General features: G+C 46.6%; 1 protein-coding gene and 1 pseudogene across 4 annotated transcripts in view; both read right to left on the reverse strand.

The window, feature by feature from the left end:
- RIN2 (Ras and Rab interactor 2) overlaps positions 1-26,878 on the reverse strand; it is a 218,883-nt gene that overhangs the window by 71,657 nt on the left and 120,348 nt on the right. For 3 of the 4 annotated variants that reach the window (XM_060125202.1, XM_060125201.1, XM_060125203.1), the window contains one exon: positions 26,486-26,578. In XM_060125202.1, coding sequence (XP_059981185.1) covers positions 26,486-26,542 — 57 coding nt within the window. In that variant the 5' untranslated portion in view covers positions 26,543-26,578. Of the gene's footprint in view, positions 1-26,485; positions 26,579-26,878 lie in introns of those variants that run through there. The other variant, XM_060125205.1, reaches the window with a different exon arrangement.
- LOC132505500 (short coiled-coil protein B-like) lies at positions 6,543-15,053 on the reverse strand (annotated as a pseudogene).

Genomic DNA, 26,878 nt, shown 5'->3' on the forward strand with positions numbered 1-26,878 from the left:
TTCTTAAGTTGTGTAAGTTGTGGATATGAATCCATTGTCTCAAATATTTAAAAGATTTTCTCTCATCCTGCGTCTCTGTCTTTTACGTTTCGTTAAACTTTCAATGTTGATAGAATCAAAAGTTCCTTACGGTTCTTGCTGACTAAACTTTGCTAGGAAGACATACCTTATCTTGAAGTAATAAAGTCTCCTCTGTTTTATGCTAAGACACACATAGTTTTCCTACGTACATATGATGTATTTGTTTATTTGTAGGCCTTTCATCCATCTGGACTTGATTCTGAGTGTGCTGTGAAGTCAGGACGAGGAGGTGAAGAGATGTCTATAGTAAGGCCAGGGCTGGTTACCCATGCCCCCCGGTCCCCCGCCCCTAAACCCTGGCCCTGGGATGCCTACATCTGCCCCAAGGTGCCTTCTGCAGACCAAAGAATGTGCCCAGAAGGCTGCTTTTCTTCAATTTGCCCAAAGGCTGGGGGTGGCCCACAAGGCATAGGCTCTGCCCTGGATTTTTCATTCCAAATGGAAAGCCAAAGGCTGCCACAGTATTTATGCCACAGTCCCTACTAGCCCTGCTGATCCAAAACGGCCCCGTAACCACAATCAGAACCTTCCCATTTACCAAAAAACAACACACACTACCTTTTTATTCCACTTTCTCCTTTGTAATTAAAAAAAATACAGCCTATCTCCAACACACTCACGCAGAGGAAAAGCTGACGAGCAACCCACCCCTCCCCGTCCTCTGGGTTAAGTGAATGGTTTGACACGAGTAACTTTCTGTTTTTAGCACAAAGCAGTAAATAGCAGTATTTAGAAGAAACAAACACAAGTGAATAACTGAATATTGAAAAGCAGAATTTTGGCTAAAGGCCCAGCTTCAAATTCCTTCGGCTCTGCTAATTCAAGCAAGGCATCCTTGAGGAAATAATTTGACCCCTTAAAGTTTCTCATCCATGAACTGAGGACACTCTGAGGCCTGCTTCTCAGGGCTGTTTAAGAGTCCCAGGAGGTGCTGCAGGCCAAGTCCGCAGCAGACGGGCACCTTTAGTGTTTGCCCGTGGGGAGAGGGCTTAGCGACGTACACCACCACCGTTGGAGGACAGAAAAGTGAGAGTCTGGTTTCAGGCGTGCCAGAAGTATGGCCTGGGGTTAAGGACGCAGTATGTGCTGGCTGATTGTATCTGCTGGGGACGCAGGTCCTGCGACAATGCCCGTGAGGGAGCCCTCCACGTGCTATGTCCTCCCGGCACCTGAATTCCACGGGGCTTGTTAGGGGCCTGATAAGCATGGATGTACTTTGTCTTTGTTTTTTTAAAATAAATTTATTTATCTTTGGCTGCGTTGGGTCTTCGTTGTGGCGCACGGGCTTCTCATCGCGGTGGCTTCTCTTGTTGCAGAGCACGGGCTCTAGGTGTGGGGGCTTCAGTAGTTGTGGCTCGTGGGCTCAGTAGTTATGGTGCACAGACTTAGTTGCTCTGCAGCATGTGGGATCTTCCCCAGACCAGGTCTCGAAGCCATGTCCTCTGTATTAGCAGGCAGATTCTTAACCACTGAGCCACCAGGGAAGTCCAGCATGGATGTACTTTGAACGGGTAGAAATATTTGAAATTCGGGGAGACCCAATCAGTACTGGTGCCCCTTACGTGCACTGGTACTCCTTTGCAGGACCTCATCGAGGGACCAGGCTTCGGTAGCGCTTAGCCTCTTGGGCCTTCCCCACATCTGAAGAGCCCTGCTGCACAGTGGCCTCCCCCGAGACTGGTGCTTCTGACAGACACGTTAGGTGCTTCCCCAATGCCTTCAGGGGAAGGGAACTGGCCCTCCACGGCAGCCCCAAGTCCCTTGTCGGAGGACGGAACCTGATTTGTCTGGTGCACAGAGACCCAGAAGGGCCCTCAGAGTCAGTTCTGGACCACTGACTGATGGGCGCTGGGGTGTAAATACTCCAGATCCCTCAGCTCTGTTCCTTTAAGATGGAGCCAAAGTTACCCTCGGGGGCTGTGCTTGAACTTGGACCCCTGCTGACCTTCTCTGCCCCACTCCGCTCTGAGTTCTCTCGGGAGCACTTCTTGATAAGCCACTTTCATGAAAATCTTTAGCTCTGGGTTTGTTTCTGGAGATACTGACCCAAGATGCCCCCAACCTTCCCACTTGGCCGCCCTCTTTCACCACTTGAGGTTGATGGTCCAGCATCTGGGACCCTCCTGGAGCCAGAGGCTCTCTCGAATGGCTGCCACCTGGATGTAAATTCTGTACAGCAGGAACGGTGTCCTTCTGCTCTGTGGAGACCTCTGGACTCAGGAGAGTCCGGGGCCCAGGAGTTGTTGAATGAATGGGTGCTCTCCCCTCTTCCGCCTTCCTCTTGGTAACTTCCCTGTTCATTTCCTTCTAGACCAGGGGTAAATCAGGACACAGATTGGGTGGCGCTCCAGCCCGACCATTAGAGCCTCAGCTGGACACCATGGGGAAGTAGCGGACATTGCGGCAGCCACTGCAAAGGTGCCGCTTAAGAGTTTTCAATTATTCACCAGCAAATACACCGATGGGGTTGCACATGCAGAGCGCAGAGCTCTCTTCTGAGCCATGATTAAGCTCTCGCTGAGCGGAAGCCGTTGGCTTTAAAACACGGCCTCTCTAATGACTCAATTGTAAACTGCTTCTGTCGACTTGTAAGAGAGACCCGCACTGGCTCTACCCTGCCAGACACTTGCCACCAAACATGGGGAGGCCCAAATATGGGGAATAAATCGGTGTCACTTCTAGAGGCCCAGCCCAAAGCTGTCTGTTAGTTTAACCATATTTGAAATGATCCTCCACAGCAAACACTGATATAACTTTAAATTTAGTTACATTGAAAAAAAAAATTTTTTTAAGATACAGAGTGGGGCTTCCCTGGTGGCGCAGTGGTTAAGAATCCGCCTGCCAATGCAGGGGACACGGGTTTGAGCCCTGGTCCAGGAAGATCCCACATGCCATGGAGCAACTAAGCCAGTGAGCCACAACTACTGAAGCCTGCGCTCTAGAACCCGTGCTCCGCAACAAGAGAAGCCACCGCAATGAGAAGCGCGCGCACCGCAACGAAGAGTAGCCCTTGCTCACCACAACTAGAAAAAGCCTGCGCGCAGCAACAAAGACCCAACGCAGCCAGAAATAAATAAATTAAATAAATAAATTGATTAAAAAATAAAGATACACAGAGTGTCTGTAGTTCTACATACGAAACATGGAAGCCGTCAGTGTGGTGTACCTTGAAACAGTCATTTGGCTGAGGTCCTCGTTTACTTTGTCAGTTGTCTGAGGCCAGTGTTGCGTTAGATTCTTCAATGACCTCAGATGTCACAGATATCGCCATATCACTGCCCGTGGCTTTGTGTTTTAAGGTGAAATAATAAGCTAACCGACAGAAGCACAAAGCTCTTTCTAAGAGTTGGCACTAATGTTTCTAGAGCCCTGGCTTCCGCATTTGTGTCTGAAGTCTTGATTTTGCATATTTTAAAAAGATTTTAAAGAAATGTTTGCAGTGGTGATCATTTTGTAACGTACAGAAATACTGAATCACCATGTTGTGCACCAGAAATTAACTTAGTCTTGTAGCTCAATTATTCTTCAAAAACAAACAAACTGATAGAAAAAGAGATCAGATTTGTGGTTACCAGAGGTGGGAGTGGAGGGTCGGGGAGGGGAAATTGGATGAAGGTGGTCAAAAGGTATAAACTTTCAGTTATAAGATAAATAAGTACTGGGATGTAATGTAAGAGAGTAAATCCTAAGAGTTCTCATCACAAGGAAAAAAAATCTTTTTTCTTTTTCTTTTCTTTTGTATCTATATGAGATGATGGATGTTCATTCAACTTCGTGTGATCATCATTTCATGATGTATGCAAGTCAGATCATTATGCTGAACAGTGCTGGATGTCAATTATATCTCAATAAAGCTGGGGGAAAATAAGCAAAAAAAAGAAACATATATAGAGTACTCTAGGTCAACAACAGAGAAGAAAGACATACAATGTGCTCCATCAAATTTAAGATAGTATCATTATAAGACACCATCAAGAAAAAAAAAAGATCTGCCAGTTATAACACACCCTTGACTATAGGATACAAATAACTTCAGAGATGGTAAAGTTTGAAAATCAGTACATCTTAGAATCGAAATGCGCTGTCAATTGTCTTCATGGAGCTCAAGTGGAAGGGCCTGAGGTTGTGTTGGTCGATTGTTAGTGCCTTGTTTTGCTGTCTTCTTAGTAACAAATGTGCTGCGTGTGACTAACATCCTGGAACTTACAAAACGGGTGCGGTCGGATGACCAGCCAGGCTTCCAGCTTCCTGGGCTCCACCTGGCACCCCCTCCAGGTGTGACAGTCTCCCGAGAGGTGTTCCACAAAGTCAGAGGCTGGAAGACTGGCCAGAGCAGATTCCCACACAGCGAGCAGGCATCTCTGCTCAGGTTCTGAGAAAAAGGAAACTGGGAGGCCGATCGCATGGGAAACTAGAGCTAAAGCCCGAATGTGCTGCCCTTTCAGCCTTCGAGCATTCAGAGGAACCCCAATGTGGGTAGGTTCACCACTACAATCAGCCTTGCCCACCCACTCATCGGTTCAGCCACAAAAGTTGTTCCTACAGTTAAGAAAACTATGCAAAACTTGAAGCGAAAAAGCTCCCTTCAGGGCTTCCCTGGTGGCGCAGTGGTTGAGAGTCCGCCTGCCGATGCAGGGAACACGGGTTCGTGCCCCGGTCCGGGAAGATCCCACATGCCGCGGAGCGGCTGGGCCCGTGAGCCATGGCCGCTGAGCCTGCGCGTCCGGAGCCTGTGCTCCACAACGGGAGAGGCCACAACAGTGAGAGGCCCGCGTACCGCAAAAAAAAAAAAAAAAAAAAAAAAGTTCCCTTCAAAGTCCTAGTTGGGCACCATCTAACAAGCCTGCCTAAGGGGCGCCTGGGATCTCATTTTGTTCAACTCTTCTTTTTTTAATTTTTTTGTCTGAATCGCACGGCTTGCGGGATCTTAGTTCCCCGATCAGGGATTGAACCCGGGACCCCGGCAGTGAGAGCGCAGAGTCCTAACCACTGAACAGCCAGGAATTCCCTCAAGTCTTTTCTTTTGATGAAGGCTCAGATTCTGTAAAGTCAGATGCAGAACTTATGGAAGATTGATACGGTGCAAATGATATTTGTTTGGCAGAAAAGATAACCCCAAAGGTTTTGGTTTTATTGCCCTGTCCACGTTGAGCCAGTTTTGTGTTAGGCTGAATTATATAAAATTGCAGTGTTGGAAGTGCAAAAAATGGTTGCATATCGGCAATATCAAGCCCATATCTAACTTTGCAAAGTTAGATACACAAAGCTGGCCAGTGGCAGATTTTTAAAGCTGGTTCAAGATAAAATACTTTTGTCCGCTCTTTATTTATTTATTTTTTTGAAACAGCTTTTTATTAAACAGCAAAGCATAACGGCAACACAACTTTAAATGTTTGAAAACTTTAAATGTTTGAAAATTAGGTAACAAAGGGATGCAAAATGTTTGCAGTATGACTATCATATATTCATACAGCTAAAGTCATCAAATCTTACACCAGTACGAACATTAAGAGTATTCCATGATTAGCCTAAATTTAATAACCATAAACTATATTAGTGGATCTCTCTTCCTATTTAATATTTTAACATTACTTCTGATACTGATTTCTTTACCAAATGGAATCTACAAACTAATTTTTTTTTTTTTTTTTTACAAACTAAATTTTAAAAAACTGTTAAATGACTAAAACTCTGCAAACCAGTAGCTGGGTTTACAGAAAATTCTGGGAGAAGTAGATAAAATACTGAGAAAGCATCAATTTGTATACATGTAAAACTCTCCCATTTTATTCATGATTCTGATACTAAAACACTTTTAAGGGACTTTGCAAAGTTGATCATCTGGGTACTGCAAATAAACCTGAGACCAAACTTTATTCCCTTCTAGGTGTAGTTTACATAAGGTTAGCCAAACTTAATCCATTTTCTTATATATTCCCCCCCAAATCTAATCTGTGCCAGAGATACCACAAATCTGGACTAAAAACAAGTACTTACCAAGTACTTGGTTACAAGTACTTACCAAGTATTGAATACTTCTCCTACCCTATTTCTATTTTCCTCAAAATTTTCTATTTCAAGCACACACACAACCAGAGCTCGTCTTTTCAGATATCAAGTGGATTATTTTGTGCAAAGGAAGTTTTTAATGACAAATCTTTCCAATATGATAATTCAGTTTCAAAGAAAAATCTTCATCTTTATAGCCCCCGTTTTCAATTGATTAAACAGAAACCAACTATCCTATCTTATTACTAAATATAACAAATAAGCCCTAAACTGAGAAAGTGTCTTACTTTGGTTAAGTTTCAACAGAGTTCGGGCTACTCTCTTAGATGATTAACTAAAATTACTTTTTACAAATGTGAAACCAATTTTTTCCTTAGGGGAAGGAAAATGGGAAGAAAGCAAATGGAGAAGAGACACACGATGGTGGACAGGGTGTATAAAGCTGTGCGTTCAGTACATGATTTTGGTCACTTTTTCACAACACGGTGGTTATCTTCTTGTATCTCTAACTATGCCCATAATAAAAGACAATGCTAAACCTATAGATCAAAGCAAATTTGATATAACATTCATTTTCAAGTTTCACAAATATATGCATTTCTAATTATAAAGTCTCTACAATACGTCTGCACATTTTTGTAGACTAACATAATACACAAACTCATGGAAGTCTCCTGTTATGCTCTTAATTTTGCTTAGATCTGACATTATCTTCGTAAGTACTCAGTGAAGCCACAAACAAAAGTACTATAACTTTTGCAATCTATCCAAGTTTTAAAGAAAAAAAGGTCAGCAGCAATTCCATAAGACATAAGGGATATCAATCCCTTATTTTCTTTGGCTTTTTGTGTCAGTTGTTTGAAAAACACTAGAAGCTGACATGAGGTTTTCTATCTATTGTCCAAGGACTTGGTTTTCTGATTTTAGCTTCAGATTTTCTTCCTTAACTGCATCTACTCTTGCAGAGAGATCTTCAAGTGTGTGTTGGAGTTCCAACACTTGATTAATAAGTCATGTTTTTTCCTCCAGTTCCACCTGGTTTTCAGCATCGACTGCATCCATGTCAGCATTCATTACCTTCAGTAACAGAACTTCTGGGCCTTGGATACAAAATTCTTGGTGAATGGTCTGCCGTTTGAGGCACCGGCAGGGGGAGGGAGCCAGAGGATAACTCAGGTCTGGACACTTGGACCAACTGGCCCACTCTTTATTTGCTAGTCTCTGCCATCTATGATTGGCTCTAATAACTTGTTGATTTTCTCCTTAATGAGTTAAATCAATCTCTGACACATGCTCACTACGTATTTGTATGAGAATTATGTTTTTCACGTCTATCCGTTCTAAGAGACTTGACGACTGTGGGTCCTTGGCCCTGTGTGTGTATAGGGTGAGGGGTGTGGGTCGCTTAACCTCTCTGGACTTCAGTTTCCTCAAGCATTCAATACATCAATGGATTTCTAATGCCTCTTCTGGCTCAAACTCTTGGTGACGGCCAGCTGCCCCCCTTAGCCTTTCCGGAATGCAGTGGCATAAATATCTAAGTCACATTCACTTCCCTTTTTACCACCTCCAGCTTCCTACCGAGCAGCTGCCTGCACAGGGCTTTCAATAAGCCCTGGAGGAGAAATAATGACTCCCCCTTTCTGGAAGTCAATCTGAATGTATATATCTGCAACTCAGTATGCAAACTATCGAATTCAGCATTTCCAATTCTAGGAACTGATCCAAAGAAGCAATTAGGTATATGTTAAAGAAGGTTCTTGAGAACATCATTTATAATCATGAACAATGGAAAAAGGACTAAGTGTCTAAAAACAGTGGCCTCCTTAAAAGTGTGGTACAGAAAGGTACTGGAATATTATACAACCCTTAACATGGTGATTCTGTCATATATATACACACACATATATATGTTTATTGATATGTCAGTATATACATACAGAGACCTGTTATTCGGTGGGAAAAAAAGTTATATGTATTCTCTGAGCCCATTTATGTAATATATTTATCTATGGATTAATATAATACACTAGAATTACAAACAGAGAAAGCAAAATTCTGTACTCATCAGCATCTAGATTCTCACAGGGCTCATTTCCAGGTGGTGTAATGAAAGAGGGTACAATATAGGTGATATTCTCGTTCTTCTTTACGTTAAGAATTTTTTCTGCAATAGCTTTTTTTTTCCATAGGAAAAATAGCTATCTTTTGGGAAAAAGAGAAGTAAAAGAACAGTTCAACGGGTGGAATTCATACAGAGCCTGGAGTTAACAGCCTAGCAGTTAGATCAGTCTTCAGAGCTCCTGGGTTTGGCAATAGGATAGTCGGCCAGTAGGTGCTCAAAGTTGCCTAATGGAAGTACCAGCAATATACCGCTTGGTTGGTGAAGGCCCTGATAAAACTAAGGAAATGGGATGCTCTGCCACTTGTCATGGCCTGAGCTAATGAATTATGTTCCTCTCCCCTCGAGGCCAGGTTGACACTCAGAGCTGTACCTCACCCACACAGCCCACCTTTTTTTTTTGACAAGTCAACTCAATTACAGGCCAGGGGTTAACTTCAGCATGGAATCAGAGTCACTCCTCATTCCAAAACATCAGTTACACGTAACGAAGTTTTCTCTCTCTCTTTTTTTTTTCCTAGCTACAAAAAGCAGTGCAAACTCTGAGCTGTAATTTTCCTGTGCCCACTGTCTCTGCTCAGCCCACCCCAGTGCTACTAATTTCAAATGCACTGAGAGTGTTTCAAGTGGCATTTCTTCAAATGTTTTCACCCAACACTAGCAGTGTGGGATGTGAACAGGCATGATTTCAAAACAAGAGTTACTGCTCCAGTAACATTGGAAATAGCCAATGAAACTGGGTTAAACATTCAATTAAACAAGTTCACGTGGACTCCTCAGAACCTTTTAAGAAGCTGGTGTAAGTGAGGGTCTCCAGGAAGAGAACAGAGTGTGTAGGATTCCACAGCCTTCTTGATCTTTTTTTTCTTTTAATTTTTATTTTATATTGGAGTATAGTTGATTAACAATGTTTTGTTAGTTTCAGGTGTACAGCAAAGTGAGTGAGTTATACATATACATATATCCTCTTTTTTTTAGATATTTTCCCATATAGTCCATTACAGAGTACTGAGTAGAATTCCCTGTGCTATACAGTAGGTCCTTATTAGTTATCTATTTTATATATAGTGGTGTGTATATATCAATCTCAAACTCCCAATCTATCCCTCCCCCAACTCTTCCCCCACTGGTAACCGTAAGTTCATTCTCTAAGTCTGTGAGTCTGTTTCTGTTTTATAAATAAGTTCACGTGTCTTATTAGTTTTTTAGATTCCCCTTATAAGCCCTTCTGATCGTTAAGACTCTGTTGAGGACACTTTCCGAGGAGCAGTGTTCTACAGAAACTCTTAAGGAAATGCTGACTTGAGGAGATGCTGACATGGCCCCTAGGAATAGTAACTGCCGTATTTGGAATTTCAATTTTAATTTTTTTTTAAACAGAGAAATGGAGTAAGGATTCAAGGGGAAAGTAACAGGAGAGGAGACATGAATCTCCAACTTGCAACATGAAGATGAAAAATTTAGAATCGATCATCAAAAATGTTTTTTCTGTAAATTGAGTATGACAACATCCTCTGAGCACATATATTTAATTTAGGGAAGGAAGAAAGCAGAGGGATTATGAAAAGGGACTTTGGATTGTAAGACAATGTAAAGTCTGGTCATTTGCAGTCTTGTGAAGATGATTAGTAACTCGCAGGCAATGAATCATTGAGGCTTTGAAACTGACTAAAATGCAAAGGCTTTGTTTCTAATCAGGACCTGGAGCTCTGGTGTAGATGTCCGCCGAGGCACCCCAGAACTTCAGATGGGATACAGGCAGCACCCCGCCCGTACCTCCCGGGGTCGCTGCTCCCTCAGGCTCCACTGCAAGCACGTGGACGCCTCTGCCCAAGGCTGTAGATGCTCTGTGGGCGGATGAGGTCAGAGCAGAAGGGGCTCCATGCACAGATACCCCAGCTTCCCCTCACCCAGGAGGGACGGTTCTGATGCTCACTATACAGTCTCCCCAAGGCCCCCAGCGGGACTGAGCCCCAGTGGCTCTTCTCCCTTCTCTGTCTCACCTCCCTACGCCCCGACCTGAGCTTCTGGTGGTCACCTCCCAAACAGACTGCTGGTGTTCATAACCTGTCTCTGAACCTGCGTCTGGGGACCCCAACCAGCGTGGTTCTTTTCGCTATAAATTCAGAGCAAGGCCTCTCAGGTTACCTCCTCCACCTGAGGCAGCTGGGTGCCTTGGTCCCTCCCTAATGTTCCCAGGTAACAGGTATACGCGGGACTATTCCTGCAACTCTGCTTACGTAAAGTGACCAGAACGGGGCACAGCGTTCCAGCGCTAGCTTGGCCTCGTCTCTCCTCTACACAAACAGGACAAGTTTGATAAAGAGGGTTTCAACCCTCTTTATCATTCAGAATGAAACTAGCAGAATAATATTCCCCAGACTAGTATTTCGCAAACTGGGATGCACACGTGCATCACTTGGGGATCCTGTCAAAAACGCAGGTCTTGGTTCCTAGGTCTGGGGTAGGGCCTGAGATTCTGCATTTCAACAAACTCCTCGGCTGACATGGAACAAGGTTCTAGGGGTCCAAGAGCCTTGAGGACAAAACCAATATATATGTATATATATAGGTTAATCAACTCAAATTGTTTTAAGACTTCCATTCACTAATTTAATTCAGCTGCTCAGCTGCAAACACGAGAACAGCTGTTGAAAAGTCCTTCTGATGGTGGGAAAGTACATACTTGGCATATCTGGACACCAAAGATGGCCATGCACAGCACGGGGAGATAGCAGATTTGGAATGAGAGCCACTGTCAACACACATTTATTGAAGATCGGCCACCTTTGGGGAACTGGGCTCAATGGACACTGAAAGACGTAGAAGACATTGTCCCTGTCCCTAAAAAGGCTTACAATGTGACCGGAAAGGTAAGACAGAGAAAAGTAACAGGAAACACATGCCTGGTGAGTGGCCACAGCCGGTAGTGACTTGGACAACTTTAATTGGTCCTAAGTCACAGTGCCGCCCCTCTGCTCACCGAGTGGACTGCATGGCCCCCGCCCCAGCGGGCAGACACCAGGAGCTGCATTTTGCAAGAGACTCAGGCTTAACTTCAGCCGTAGCACACACTCCCCACAACACACATGCTCATGTACCTTGTGGGTGATGTTCCTCTATTAGAGACGTTTTAATGTCCGTACTCAGGGCAAGAGAACTAAAAACTTTTAGAGGGGCTTCCCTGGTGGCGCAGTGGTTGAGAGTCCGCCTGCCGATGCAGGGGACGCGGGTTCGTGCCCCGGTCCGGGAAGATCCCACATGCCGCGGAGCGGCTGGGCCCGTGAGCCGTGGCCGCTGAGCCTGCGCGTCCGGAGCCTGTGCTCCGCAACGGGAGAGGCCACAACAGTGAGAGGTCCGCGTACGGCAAAAAAAAAAAAAAAAAAAAAAAACTTTTAGAAGCAGAATCCATCCCACGTTCATAGCTGCATTACTCACAATAGGTGGAAGGGGGAAGCAGCCCACATGTTCATCAACGGATGAATGGATAAACAAGATGCGGTTTATACACATAATCAAATACTGTTCTGCCTTAAAAAGGAAGGAAATTCTGATACATGCTCCATCATGGGTGAACCTGGAGGACATGATGCTGAGTGAAATAAGCCAGTCACAAAAGGACAAACATTGTACGATTCCACGGATGTGAGGTTCCTAGAGTATAATCAAGTTCATAGAGACAGGCAGTAGAATGGTGGCTGCCAGGGGCTGGGGGGGAGGAAGGAAGGGGAAGTGAGTGTTTAATGGGTACCGAGTTTCAGTTTGGGAAGATGTAAAGGTTCTGAAGATGGATGGTTGGGACGGGGGCACAATAATGTGAATGTACTTAATGCAACAGAAATGCACACTTAAATATGGTTAAAACGGTAAATTTTATGTATGTTTTACCACAGTTAAAAACCAGAATCCACAAAAGTCAGAAAACAGGGTTTCAGAGTTTTTTGTTTTGTCTTTTTTACAGATCTATGCTACAGGGACTGTCTTTGGAGGAAATAAGCTACAATGGCCCAGCTGCAGCTTCTAAACCCTGGGGTCCCCTAAGAAGGTAACGATCGTCTGAAGCGAAGCCCCAGAGGGTCCGAGATGTGACCTCTGGAGAGCCTGTCCACCGATTCCACACCTACGGACCCAGGGCCTCTTGATGCCGGGATAATATGCAGCCCCCGCGGCCATGTGTCCCTACACCTCGGCGTCTTCTGTCTCCTGATGACAACAAACACTCAGGATGGAGAACAGCCTGATGTTCACACACCAAGATGGTTAGGAGTGACCAGCCCAGCCCAGGATACTGGGAATCTTCCCAATGCTGGACAAGCCTCCTGGAACCAGGCGGCTGGGCTGAGACCCTCCAGGAGGGAAGAGCTGATCTTACAACAGGTGCATCGACCTGCAGGCCTGAGGTCGGGGCCGGAGCTAGAGAGCTGGGTCCAACCCCACATGCCTTCCTTTGGTGCCTACAAGCAATGCCCGAAAGCTCTCGCCTGGTTTTGGATCTGAGCATTTTGGTTCAGACAAGAAACTTGTCTATGGCCAGATGACTTCTGTGAGCATATGGAAGGCCCTTGAACTCTTCTTGCAACTTTATATGGAAATTTGAAATTGTATAGCATGTATATGTGATATTATATAACATACATGATAGTATATAATACAAAGAATCCTCTGTGCCATTGTCACAACTCTGCTGTAAATTTGAAATGATATCACTCAAAACCCTCACCCCCTACCCCCGGGGCGGGGTGGGGGGGAATTAAAACAACGTACTTAAGAATGAAAACCAGGCTGCCAGATGTAGAGAATGGACTTGAGGACACAGCGGGTAAGGGGAAGCTGGGACGAAGTGAGAGAGTAGCATTGACATATATACACTACCAAATGTAAAATAGCTAGCTAGTGGGAAGCTGCTGCATAGCACAGGGAGATCAGCTCGGTGCTTTGTGACCACCTAGAGGGATGGGATAGGGAGGGTGGAGGGAGACGCAAGAGGGAGGGGATATGGGGATATATGTATATGTATAGCTGATTCACTTTGTTATACAGCAGAAACTAACACAACACTGTAAAGCAATCATATGCCAGTAAAGATGAAAAAAACCCAAAAAACAAAACAGGCTGCCAGGAATCACTTCCCTAATTTCTCCCAGCTCATCTCCAAAGCTCACTTTGCACACTCTTCTTGCTGGGAAATCTCTGCTTTGGAAAGTTCAGGCAGCTCTGTTCCTCACCCTCAAAATCTGCGTCTCAGTACGCTTGGACCCCAGTCAGAGGAAGTGTGGCCGACACACCTCTTCCTGCACAGGCCACTGGGCTCCAAGGCCTGGTTGTGCCATGGCCCCTGGGCACCCTGACCACACCGAGCTGAGCCCCTTCACCGGGACTCCTGCTTAGCCCCCTGGCGAGCCAAGGTTCAGGGGTCCCCAGGCAGACCCGCCGAGCTTCCTGCTGAGCCCCAGAACCACACAGCCCTGGTTGGAAGGCCAGCTTGGGCTCCTGCCGCCTGGGGGACCCGTGGGGGAGACCGTAACCTCCCTGAGCCTCAGTCTTCTCATCTGTAAAAGGGGTGATGATCACTTGGTGGGGGGATGAATGGGACCCAGCATAGGGAAGGTGCCCGCACATCTGTGGCCGTAAGAGCCCCAGCGGTGGTGGGTGGAGGCTGCTGAGCCCAGCACTTGGCTGTCAAACGTTTCCAGGAAGGAAGCATTTTAATTTCATCATACAGTTAACTTGCGTGTCACGTGGGAAAAATAAAAAAAATATTTTAAATTATATACAAATGGTGGTGGTGGGACAGAATTTTTCAGGCTTTGGGAAACTCTAAAGGCATTTAGTGTAGTCTTGGGGTAGGGCAGGAAAGCACCGTAGGGTGAGTGGCAGGGGTGAAGGAGACAGGGAGGGGGGCTCGGGGGGAGATTATGAAATGGGCTGCACTGGGGACAGGTGTTTTATGTCCTTTAGTAGATTACTAGCAAAAACTTGAGAGCAGGCATAGTGTTCCCTGTGGGGATATTTTTCCGTCACTCAAGCCCGAAATACAGCTCCTTCAAACAGGAGATGCTCATCAAATGACCACGAATCTCTCTGAATGGAAATGAAGCGTTACCTTCTTCGGCCTGGCAGTCATTTCTCTCTCTCCAGTCTGATTCTGAAAAACTCTGAACTTTTGAACTTGAAGCCTTAGTTATAAACGATGATGTCTTTGCGCTCCTCGAATTATCCCCAACTCTCATTCACTTGTATGCCCCGCAATGAGAGATTCCTTCCGCACCATGATTCTAGTTACCAGTGGGTTAGTCTCCCCCTCTCTCTGATGTCCAAAGTCTTTCTGAAGTTCTTATGGACAGAACATAACGTGACGCTTCTTAGATGAGTCTTGTCAGGCCTTGAGGCGGTAGCTCTATGGATGTGACGGGTGAAGGACAGACAGAAGCTGTCCTAACTGGGGAAGTCTCAGGACATCCACGTCACATGTCACAGGACAGGTACCACCCATCATGTCATTTATTTAATGCTCACATCATCCCGGTGTGATAGGTCTGGGGCTTTTCGTAACCCTATTTCACAGATGAGGAAACTGAGGTTTGGACAGTTTGCCCCACATCAAGCAGGTGGTAACGGAGCAACAGGGCTTGGCAGACAGGGTTCTTAGACCTGCAGAGCCATGACCTTCCCACGAGTCTTTTCTTTTGTGTAAGGATGAACATCTTTGAGGCACTGAAGGTAATACTGGGCTTTGCTACAGTGGAGAAGGCTGACGTGTGCACCCCTGGGAAGCTCCTGTTGGCTGTCCCCAGGATGAACTTACCAGCTTCATCTCAGACCCTGGGGCTCCCCAGGACATCCCGAGCTCAGCCTTCCGGCGTCTGTCTCCTTTTTGGCTCCTGGGCATTTCCTTTCCTCTGCGGATAAGTGGAGTCTGAAGCTGCTCTCATGCCCAGCTGATGGCTTGCCCAGAAGCCAGGGCTAAAGGCTGGTACGGAAGCTCCCCTGGTTAGAGCCCAGGGCAACTCCCAGCTGCCTGGCATCTCGTTAGGGACCCGCCCTTCCTGAGGACGGCTTTGACAGTCCCTCCAACGTGGATGTCATATATCAGAGGTCCTTGGAGGCCTCTGGACACACTCGGCTATGTTATGTCTGACTCGCCCCACGTGGGCTTGTCCTGTCTTTTATAACTAAAATGGTTTCAGCATTTAAACATATGATGTTTCCTACAAAAAAATCAGGAGATTTCCATAAAAATCTAGGTTTCTAGCTTCTTGAAACTGAAAAACTCTGGGCCGTGGTGATGCTGACCTCTTTATACGGGATATCTGCTTCTGGTTTGCCTCAGTCCCCACCACTCCCTACTGTTCGCCAACACTGAGGCCAAAGGTCAGTGCTCAATTACCAACTTGCACCTGGGAGGGCTCGACTGGTTTAGGTTATGCGCCTGGCCCCTGTAGGCACCAGAGATCGAGAGCTCTGGTATATTCACTCTGGCTACTTCTGATGATCTATAGGAGGCAGGGAATGTGGTTCGGGAAAGCGCATGGGCCACGCCCTTGGAGACCAGGCCCTTAGTGGCCCTGTCATGTGTTCATCTGTAAACCGGAGGCGCTGCTACCCACACTCAAGATTGCCTTTGAGAATTCAGTTGCAAAATGCAATTATCTCCCAAGTCAGGGCTCAGCAAACTCTTCCTACAGAGGGCCAGAGGGTCAATATGTTAAGCTCCAGAGGCCGTATGGTGTCTGGAGCAACTTGGTTCCACCACCGTGGGATGGAAGCAGCCGTGCACAGCACCTCAGTGACCAGGTGTGTCTGTGTCCCCACCATGGAGACAGGTGCTGGCTGGGTCTGGCCTGAGTGTGGCAGTTTGCTGACTCTGCCCTAAGTGATTGTCCGGTTGCCTGGGTGTCTGCCCTCCGGTCTACTCTGCATATTTCAGGTAGAGAAGTTATTTCAAAAACTCTGGGGCGGGCCTGAGCAACAAATACACACCGAGACCTCACAACATTCCTAAACGCCTTGCCTTCAAGTGGCTCTGGTCCAGCGTTCCCAGGGCCGATTCTGAGAAGGTTCAGAGAAGGAAAACACGAAGTCCACGGCTCCAGACGGGCCAAGATGACATGCGCAATAAAGAAGAGAAGGTGGAGGGTGAGGCAGAGTGAACCGGAGGTGATGGGGAGACTCGGGAGGCATTTTGGGAGAGGGGAGAAGGGATGTTTCTGGAGGGAGTGGCCAGGCACGGGGGCACAGGTGGGTTGACCAGCAAGCTGAGCTGTGCTGGGTGGGAGGCCCACTCTGCACCCTATGAGGGGTGGGGGCCAGGGAAGATGTGAATTGCACTCTGGTTTTCTTGGTTGATGGATTAAAGACAGGGTGCTGTTGCCAAGCTTTCCGAGGGCTGCTCGTGTTGGATCATGTCACTCTCTCTCCCCCAAATGCTCATGGCGTCACTGCACTAAGAATGATTCCCAGGTCCTCACCCAGTCAGCACGATGGCCCTGGCTACTCCCCCTGCACCGGGCCCCTACCTCACGCCCACCCCTGTCTCCCACCACCCAGACACTGGCCACCCTGTTCTTTCAGAGTCTCAGGCCCTGCTCCCCGGCTTGTGTGCTTCCCCCTTGTCTGGGAATAATTTTCTCCCTGCCTCTTTCTCTCCTGCCGGGTTCAGCTTAAACACCACCTTCTCAACGAGCCCTCCCCCCTCAGGCCTTCCTACCTGTCTGTCCTTCAAGCTCAAGTTTCTCTGATCGTTATCTGCTTCCCCATCACCGCACACTCAGTGCCCAGGGCTGGCCCTGCCACCATAGGTGCTGAATCAATACAGGTTGAAGAAATGAACGATATATGGGTAATACACACATACATGCATTACACGCTTTTTCATTCATTCAGCATATTTATTGAACACCTACTATTAATGGCCAGGACAGTGGGTGCTAACTACACTCACACTTTCCTTGCTTTCTTTACTTCTGGAAGACCTGCCCCAGAGATAGAGAAACCCCAGGAATGGGTTATTTCCTAATTGACATTGCAGACCAGGAGTTTTCAACTTCAGCACAGTGGAAATTTAGGGTCAGATGATTCTTTGTTCTGGGGGCTGCCTGTGTGTGATAGGAAGCCCTCCAGCTGCACACCCACCCAAGCTATAACAACCAAAAGAGAACCAGAGAACCAGCGGCCTAGACTGGACTGGCTGTCCTGGACCAGAACCCGGAGGAACTGCATCTTCAGCCATCAGCTTCTCGGGAAACAAGCCCCGAACTGGGAAGTTCAACGAGAACTGGCCTGTTTCCACCTGAACTTAAGTAACACACACAGAATGTCAACACACCAATTCGACAAGGCTGCCAGGGGCCAGGTCTGAAACAAGACAGAACACAGACACTCAAACCACAAAAATGACTAAACGGCCCCCTCTTCTGACACACAGCGTCGCTGCTTCTGTAGCACTGGCGCCTTGACTCCCTCCATTCCTCCTGCCTCTGGATAAAACTCACTGCGCTGCCCAATCACGGGATTGCCCTCACTTCCTGATGACACTCCAAGCCTCCTTCAGGGTTGCCAGATGAAAGACAGGGTGCCCAGTTAAATCTGAATTTTAGATAAACAGTGAATACTTTTTTTAATGTAAGTATGTCCCCAATATTGCATAGGATGTACTTATGCTATATCTGAGATTCAAATTCAGCTGGTGTCCGGTATTTTTATTTGCCACTCTGCAACCTAATTCCTTAGAATTAGCCCAAATCCTATACTATGCGCCTCCGGGTGCCCTCTTGCTGAGAGTCCTCTGCTTGAGGGTTCTTCTAGTATGTTCTCAGCAGTTGCAGCAGCTAGTAAACCCTGACTCTGATGCAGGTTGTGTTCCTGGGTGTCTTTAGAAAGAACAATCCCCACTTTTTGAGGCAGGAAACTCTGAGAGGCGGTCGTCCGAAAGGGATATCTGTGAGTGGCCAGCAGAGGACAGGCTGGGGGTGACAAGCAGGGAAAGTGGAGTCAGGCTCACATCTTAGTTAACCAGCGTCCAATACAGGGGCTGCAACCTGGAAAGAGGTGTGGGGGGAGTATCTCATTTCAGCACTGGACGAGGCACAAGGTCGACAATTTAAGGCCCCGAGGGTGCTAGGTCCCAGCTCTACAAAATTCCTTCCAAGTTGAAGTACAGTCACCAGGGAACCACCACAGAATTGACAAGTGGTGTGACCTTGGGCAAGTTTTGTAACCTCTCCCGGTCTCAGTTTTCCCACCTGTAAAATGGGCATAACGATAGTGTGAGGATTAAATAACTCAATGGGTTGAAAGTGCTTGGAACAGGCCTGGGAGAGTGTGAAACTAAACATAAATTTTTAAAAGTAGTTGAATAAGGAGGAAGGTGGGCTGTGCATGTGAAGTGGCACCAGGATGGTAGTTTTTGCCAAAATGCCAGGCATCCAGCAAAGGACATGCTGCTTCTGTTTGTTCTTCGGTTCCTTTGGCTAACGGCCACAGAGTTAAAAATTAACCTCCCCCAAGCCTTCCCGGGAGAGGGGAGGAGCCCAGGTCTCTGAACCTCAGCTTAGAGAATATCAGAGCACCGGTGGGCAGGTGTCGGAGGCCTGGTGGGCGATTTGGCTTCTGGTTTACAGGGGCTGGGGCAGGTGCCTCAGTGTCTGTGTGCAGCCGCTCTTGAGAGAGTGAATGAAACATGGGCGTGGGGTGAGGGCACAGACAGAATAAAACAGAAGATCTTATCAGATGGTGACAATTATTCCAAGGCTTGTAGAGAGTGAGTGGGCACAATCATCAAAGTACCACGTCTGAGCTCACAACTCCACTGGGAAGGTGATGTCACTGCATTTTCCAGACGGGGACATGGAGACAAGCCCAGAATTCAGCCATTTCTATGTTTTTTTGGTATCAGTCTGTTTAGTCATTCAAATCTAAGACATAGAGCAGTGACTCTCCAGCCTGACTCCCCCTGGCGAGCCTGTTAAAACGCAGACCACGGGCCCCAACCCCATCATCTGATTCCCACATTCCACAATCCAAGAACCTGCATTTCTAAGACGTCCCCAGGTAAGCTGACGTGGGGAGCTGGCATCACACTTTGAGAACCACTAGTCGAGGCTGCCTCGGTAACAAACTCCGGGTGATGCCGACACTGCCCGTCTGTCCGGGGACCACATTTCACGTGTCAATTACTTCCTAAAATGCAGGCAAATGCAGAGACACAGACTCGGGCATCTCACCTTGACAGGTTTACCTGGTGAATCGGTGTCTTCTGGTGGCTCCAAAAACAGGAATCACCAGGGCCCTTGTTAATGCCAGAGGCTTCCGTTCCCTCCCTTGGAGGTTCTGATTTATGGATATGAGACGGGCCTGGGAGTTTCTATGTTAACAAGAACCCACAGGGAGTACATCCTTTCATTGTCATGCACTGGCACTGCTTAACTAGGTCACCTAAAGATTATTTAATTATCTAAGGGGTGCACCTGTGTTTGACTTTGCTCTGTGCTGTTAATGAAGGACTCAGGCACTGTGAAGATACAAGTCAGCCTGCAGGTTTCGGTTCAGAAAAAAAAAAAGATTACCCCAAAGGACACAGTTTTATTGCCCTGTAGTACTACTACCAGTTTTGACTTGAACTTAGCAAACTTATTACAGAATGACTTTTTAAGTCAACTACAAATACATCATCTGTCCAAGTGTTATTTGAACCAGCCTTACGCTGGCCTCCTGGATTCATGCATGGTTTGAATAAAGCTTTGACAGATGTTCCTTTTATATTGTATGAGGTGTTCATTTTATATTGCATGATTTAATTTTTCGAAAATCATACATTGAAACAAGAGTCCTTCAAACCTACATCTTCTTCCTTGGTATCCTCCTAATTATAAAAACTCAGAGTTACAAGTAAGCCTGTAGAAATAACGTGGTTGAGGGGACCTGGGGGAATCTATTTCACTCCCGATGTTTAAAAGGCAGAAGCAAGTGAGAACGTGTTGTGGCCTAACACTCAACATTTAATATCAGAAATGGATGGCCAACATGTGCTGGGAAACTACCCTCTAAAACCATGAAATCCATTGTTTTTGGAAACACGGACAGGAACCGCTGTCCAAAATGTTCAGGGCATTCCTAGAAAGTCAGGCCCTGGGTGGGGGTAGGGGTGCAGGGTGTGCGGCCTGTGTCCTGGAAGCATTTGGAGCAGATGGTGAAAGATATGCATGTGTGTCCAAAAAAAAAAGCCAACCAATGCTCCAGAAAGAGGCCACTGTCCCCATGACCTCTTCAGATGGAGTTTCCTGGGGGATCTCTCTGGAGAAGGGTGAAGCGACCAGAGTGGAACCGTCAGGAAGGCTACATGGGATGGGGGTGCCACATGAGAAAGTCAGGCCAGGTGCAATTCCCACCCCTTCTGGGGACTAATAACCAGCCCCTGGCACTCCAACTTCCCTGGGTCTTAGTTTCACTATCTGTGAAAGGAGGAGGTATAGAGTCCACAAAACATAAGCCTTCACTCTCCAATATAGAAGCCACCTGCCACGTGTGGCTGTGGAACCTTTGAAATGCTGCTAGCCTGAATCAAGATGCACTCGGTGTAAAATACACACTGGATTTCAAAGGCGTGGTACTAAAAAAAAAAATGTAAAATATCCAATTAATATTTTTATATTGTTACATGTTGACATGACAATATTTTAGATATACTAAGTTAAATAAAATATATTATTAAAAATCAATGTCGCTCCTTTGTTTTCTTAAATGTGGCTACTAGAACATTTAAAACGACATCTGCAGTTCACTTTGTATTTCTATGGGGCAGCACTGCTCTAAGGCCTCTCCAGGTGTAAGCATCTAGGAAGAAAGAAAAGACACACCGAATACTGATGTCAGGTATGCTTTGCAATATTATTATGACGAATTAGCAAAACACTCTCTGACATAGATCGCAGCAAGATCTTTTTGATCCACCTCCTAGAGTAATGAAAATAAAAACAAAAATAAAATGGGACTGAATTAAAAGTTTTTGCACAGCAAAGGAAACCATCAACAAAATGAAAAGACAAACCACAGAATGGGAGAAAATATTTGCAGATGAAGCAACCAACAACGGATTAATCTCCAAAACATAGAAACATCTCATGAAGCTCTATAACAAAAAAGCAAACAACCCAATCAAAAAATGGGCAGAAGATCTAAATAGACATTTCTCCAAAGAAGACATACAGATGGCCAAGAGGCACATGAAAAGATGCTCAACATCATTAATTATTAGAGAAATGCAAATCAAAACTACAATGAGGTATCACCTCACACCGGTCAGAATGGCCATCATCAAAAAAATCTACAAACAATAAATGCTGGAGAGGGTGTGGAGAAAAGGGAACCCTCCTACACTATTGGTGGGAATGTAAACTGGTGCAACCACTATGGAGAACAGTATGGAGATTCCTTAAAAAAATAAAAATAGAACTACCATATGACCCCAGCAATCCCATTACTGGGCATATACCCAGAGAAAACCATAATTCAAAAAGACACATGCACCCCAATGTTCACTGCAGCACTATTTACAATAGCCAGGACGTGGAAGCAACCTAAATGTCTATCGACAGAGGAACGGATAAAGAAGATGTGGTATATATATACAATGGAATATTACTCAGCCATAAAAAAGAACAAGATAATGCCATTTGCGGCAAGGTGGATGGACCTAGAGATTGTCATACTGAGTGAAATAATAATTTGTCTTTCTCTGTCAGACAGAGAAAGACAAATATCATATGATATTGCTTATATGTGGAATCTAAAGAAATGGTACAAACAAACCTATTTACAAAACAGAAGTTGAGTCACAGATGTAGAAAACAAACTTGTGGTTACCGGGGGGAAAGGGGGGGGAAGGGATAAATTGGGAAATTGGGATTGACATATACACACTACTATATATAGAATAGATAACTAATAAGAACCTACTGTATAGCACAGGGAACTCTACTCAATACTCTGTAATGACCTATATGGGAAAAGAATCTAAAAAAGAATGGTATAGGTATACGTAGAACTGCTCAGGGGGGCAATCACACCAGTCCTCTTCCCGCACCGTTCTCTGCTCCAAGAGGATCCCCCTCGGGGTCACGCACATGGCAACGAAAGACAGAACGAATCTCTCATGGCAGTGCTCGAGCTGTGAATTGAGGATGACTTCTTGGCACTACGCCGGGGCCACGGCTAGGCCTACGTGACATTTCTACCACCAGGCAGACACCCGCTCAGCCCACATGAGCTCCGTTGTCAATGGATAAAGGGGGTTGACACCAGCTTGGAAGGGCAGCTGGGAGCCTGATGGGGAGGGGTGGAAGGTGGGCAGGAGGAGGGAGGGACACAGCAGGTTTGGGCTACAGAGGCAGACCCATGAGGGCACAGGGACAAGATCGGTGGAGAAAGAGCTGGGAGAAGGTGGAAGCACCATCTGAAAGTCCTCGAATGTCAAGGTGAAGAGTACAGACCTGGTCCAGGGTGCAGCACGGAGCCGGGGTCTGCAAGCAGGCAACTCAGATGGATGGAATGATTGACAAGAAACAACCAACCAACCACATTCAGAGGTGGTGCAGATGGATTCCGGGCATCATCTGCAGTGCCCGCAAAGGGAAGAACGAGACCCTAAGCAGGGAGTTGGATGTAGGGAAGGGAAGGAGGGGTGGATCCTGAAGACTCGAGGGGGATCTGCCAGCACTGGGCGCCTGGATGGGGTTGGGGAGGGGTGGCTTTGGAAGCCAGGCAATCCAGGAAAAGGAGGGTTCCAAGATGATGCTGAGTTTCTCGGCCCTCAGCCAGGACCACTTAGAACTCTTCCAGCCCAGATGACGCCTTTCTTACTGTCTCTTTCACACAACACAGCCTTGCAATCTGACAGCTCTCTGTGTCCACATCTATGACTAGGTGCAGATAACTCTGCTGCCTTGTCTGGGGCATCACCTGTCTGCCTCCACATGTTTTCACAGAGACCTTGCAGGGCAGGAAGACACTTTTCTCACGGGTGGTTGAGGAACATTAGCAATGATGCTGGGAAGGGCTGTGGACCATGAGTTTGTCCGGCACAGGATTTCTGTGGCCAGGCTTCCAGGAAGAGACTCCACGAGCACCACAACCCCGGGGCTTTGTCAATTACACCAGAATGCTCAGACCATCCACCTTACCCAAGACCCTTGCGTCCTGCAACTCATCTGGGTCACTTCCAGGAGCCAGGACAGATGCGAAACCACAAATCAAGGCTCGCTGCTCGTGGTTAGCAGCTCTGGCTTAAAAGCACACACAGGATAGGGGAAGATGACGCTGCAAAAGAGGTCTGCTGATTGTCTTTCAATGACCCACGCTTTGCACAAAATCACGTGAGCCCTAATAATCAAGACGGGGATAATGAACATGTGGAATCCAGCTGTGAGCCAAGAATGTAACCACGAATCCCCACCTTATGAAGTGGTCCTACCTGGATGTAGGGCATCGCTGGTGTGGTGGAGGGCAGCCCTGCAGGGACACAAGAGGTTCACTGAGTCCCTAGATTCACCCCCGGCTCTACAGCAGAGGCCACTTCCTAGGAAAGACTGCGCTGGGGCCCCACTCAGGTCATCTGTCCTCAGAGTCCCTCTAACTTCTTTCACGAAGCATTGTTTTCTCTTATAATTCGTTATTATGGGTTTAATATTATATTTGAGCAATATCCTTCTTTGGTACCAGACTGAAAGCCCCATGAAGTGGGATGGCTTCTGGCTTTTCTCTCCCTGGTGCCTAGAACAGAGCCTGGCTGATCACAGGTGCTCCATCAAGGTGAGTCAAAAAAAAGCATGACGAGTAAACGAAGAGCCAGTGGGTCCAGGGCTGTGCGGAGGGACAGCCCATCTCAGCGACCGAGGGCTACCCTGGTAACCATTTTTACAACGAACCTCCAAGGAGTCAGTATGAAATGTCCAAGGGGCAGTTGTCTTCATCCTATGGGTAACTGCATGCCTAAATTGTGGAATAATTCATAATAACTAACAATATTATTTATCTAATATTATAATAATGAATGATATTATTATTCCATAATAACTATGAAATAGCCGTAGTAAAGAGTAACAACGTCTATAAAGAAGAGAGAAAGAAGTATAAGGTAACTAGATCATCCACTTGGACCATCTAATGAATAAACGAAACAATTTAAGCTCTGCAGAAAAAAAAAAAAAAAGACAACACCAAGTTATATAGTTCCAGCCACTTCCACACGTTTTCCTCAAGGGCATTTGACTCAGGAGAGAAGCAGACTTGCCCTCAGTGGGTTCAGGCAGCCTCTCACCTCTTGTCTGATGGATTCTTTCACAGGACATGGCCCAGAAATACAAGTTAACTACTTTACCTGTTATACAACTTAAAAAAAAAAAAAGATTTTTCCCAGGACTGCAGGAAAAACTGGCTACATTGGACCTAACAGTAGGTAGTATTGGGTCCAACAAATTCCTCAGGAATTTTCAAAGGCAATTTGGACTCTATTCAATTTTCTCCTTTTGCTGGGACTTTAAAACCTAACTACTAGGTGAGATTCAGCCCCACTGCATTTCCTGAGCATAAGGTGGTGATTACGGACGATCCAATATTTAGGCTGATGTAGGCGGTGCCTTGGGAGAAGGGGGGTTTGGGTCCACCCTGTCCACCAGGAGGAAATGAATATCTCAGCGTAAGACAGAATCCAGGAACCAAAGAGGAGTCAGGAGCCTGGTCCACTGGGGGCTTGAGGGGCCCCTCTTGTGCCTCCAGTGGTGGATTTTACACAGGTTTGATTGAAATCAAGTAAACGGGCTGCGAACTAAGATGGCTGCGTCCACAAAACTTAACTCTTAGGACTGAGAATCGAGACCAGCTGTGTCAACACAACTTAAGCATTTCTTCCAGGAAGTTATTGTAAACCAATAAATAACTGTGCTGTTCACGGCAGGGAATTCCTACGAGGCAGTCTGTCCTGGCACTGTTTGCTCACCTGGGAAAACAGCCTGCTGGTCCATGGTTTGCGCGCCAAGATTCCCTTTAAGGCCCTCGTCCTGCTGTATCCACCCATCCTGAACCATATTACGTCACACACTTTGCTGAAACCCAGTCGATTCTCTGCCTTGAGAAGCACAGCTTAAAGGGTTTGGGCCTGGACCTCTAAACTCTATAAAGATGCCTCCTGACCTTAGACACCAACAGGCCTGTGCCCTGGCGACGCCCTCCTTGACAGCAGCTGCTTGAATGAACTTGGCTTTGCTTTACCAACAGCCTCTTCTGATGGATTTTTTTGAGCCCACAACTGACAGAATAAATCAGGTTTGGCCTCTTGGAAACAGGAAGCATATAAAAGCTATGACTAGCCTATGACAGATTTCAAACGCACATTTCACCTCCACTTCCTTCCTCTTTTACATGATTCTGTATTTTCCAAATTTTCCACAATGAGTTTGCATTATTTTGAGGGTGAGTGAGAGGATGCAAAGCAAACACCATAGGAAGAAAATCAATTCCCAAGTGTACGTTAGAAACGATTGTCAGGTCTTAATTTAACACACACACACACACACACACACACACACACACACACACACACACACACACACACACAGAGTATATAAAATACCCATTGAGCAGCTCATCTCATTAAGCTAGCAAGGTCTCCCATGGACATCAAAAGGCATGGAGAAAAGTGGTCCAGTTTTAATCAGGCTGCCTTGGTTCTCTCAGGCCTCTGGGGTGTTGATAAAATACACCAGCCAAAACATCCAGTCAGTTTAGGGTAAGGCCCAGGGATCTGTGTGTCGTTCTCTTTTTTTAATGAGCACTTAAGTGATTCACAGAATCAAGCCACGTGTATAAGCACAGGAGCCTACAACCGACTCACTAGAATGCCAAGTCCAGCTTCCACCAAAAACTGTCCACATGAAAAAGGACCAGGTTGGCGGTTGACAAAGGAAGGATGCCTCAACTGTCTCACTCAGGTGGCATCTCCCCATGCCTGGGTCCTGGGCCTGTCTGGAAGCACACTGACTCACAAAAGCCCCGACCTCCTGTAAAATCTGGGAATAGCTCACAGCTGGGCTCAGACAGGGTTCCCCCCTCCCCCGCCCCAGCCAGAGCTGGCTCAGAGAGCAGGCTTCCCCCACCGTTCTCTGCAGCCCTGCAGCTCTCCGTGCAGCCAGCACACCGTTCTCTGCAGCCCTGCAGCTCTCCGTGCAGCCAGCACAGGGAGTGAGATGCCCGTTAGCAGCCCCAATCAAGGCCTCCTTTTACCTTAAAGAAACTTCCTCGCTTCTCCGGACTGCGGGCGCCCATGGTCCAAGCTGACATTTCCCGCGGCGAGGCTCTACTGCACGCCTGGGACTCCTGAAGGTAGAGACATTTGTAATGGTTAGTCCAGCCTGTAGGAAATTCCTTTCTAAGCCACAGAACACTCACAACAACAGTCCTGCCAAGATCTTTTTCCATCAACAACAGAGTGCCATTTTATTTCCCACCAAAGCCCTTCCATCTCCTTTCAGGCTGATTTCCTGCTACAGACAGCACAGTTCCTAGACTCAGCCCCACCTCGCTGCCCGCTGCCCCCCCCCCCCCGCCCGCTCCTCCAGCTGACGCCGAAGCCCCCTGGGACTGCAGAAAGCATAATGATTGCTCTGTGTGTTTGCT

Source organism: Lagenorhynchus albirostris, chromosome 15, assembly GCF_949774975.1.
Source record: "Lagenorhynchus albirostris chromosome 15, mLagAlb1.1, whole genome shotgun sequence".
Taxonomy (NCBI): Eukaryota; Metazoa; Chordata; class Mammalia; order Artiodactyla; family Delphinidae; genus Lagenorhynchus; species Lagenorhynchus albirostris.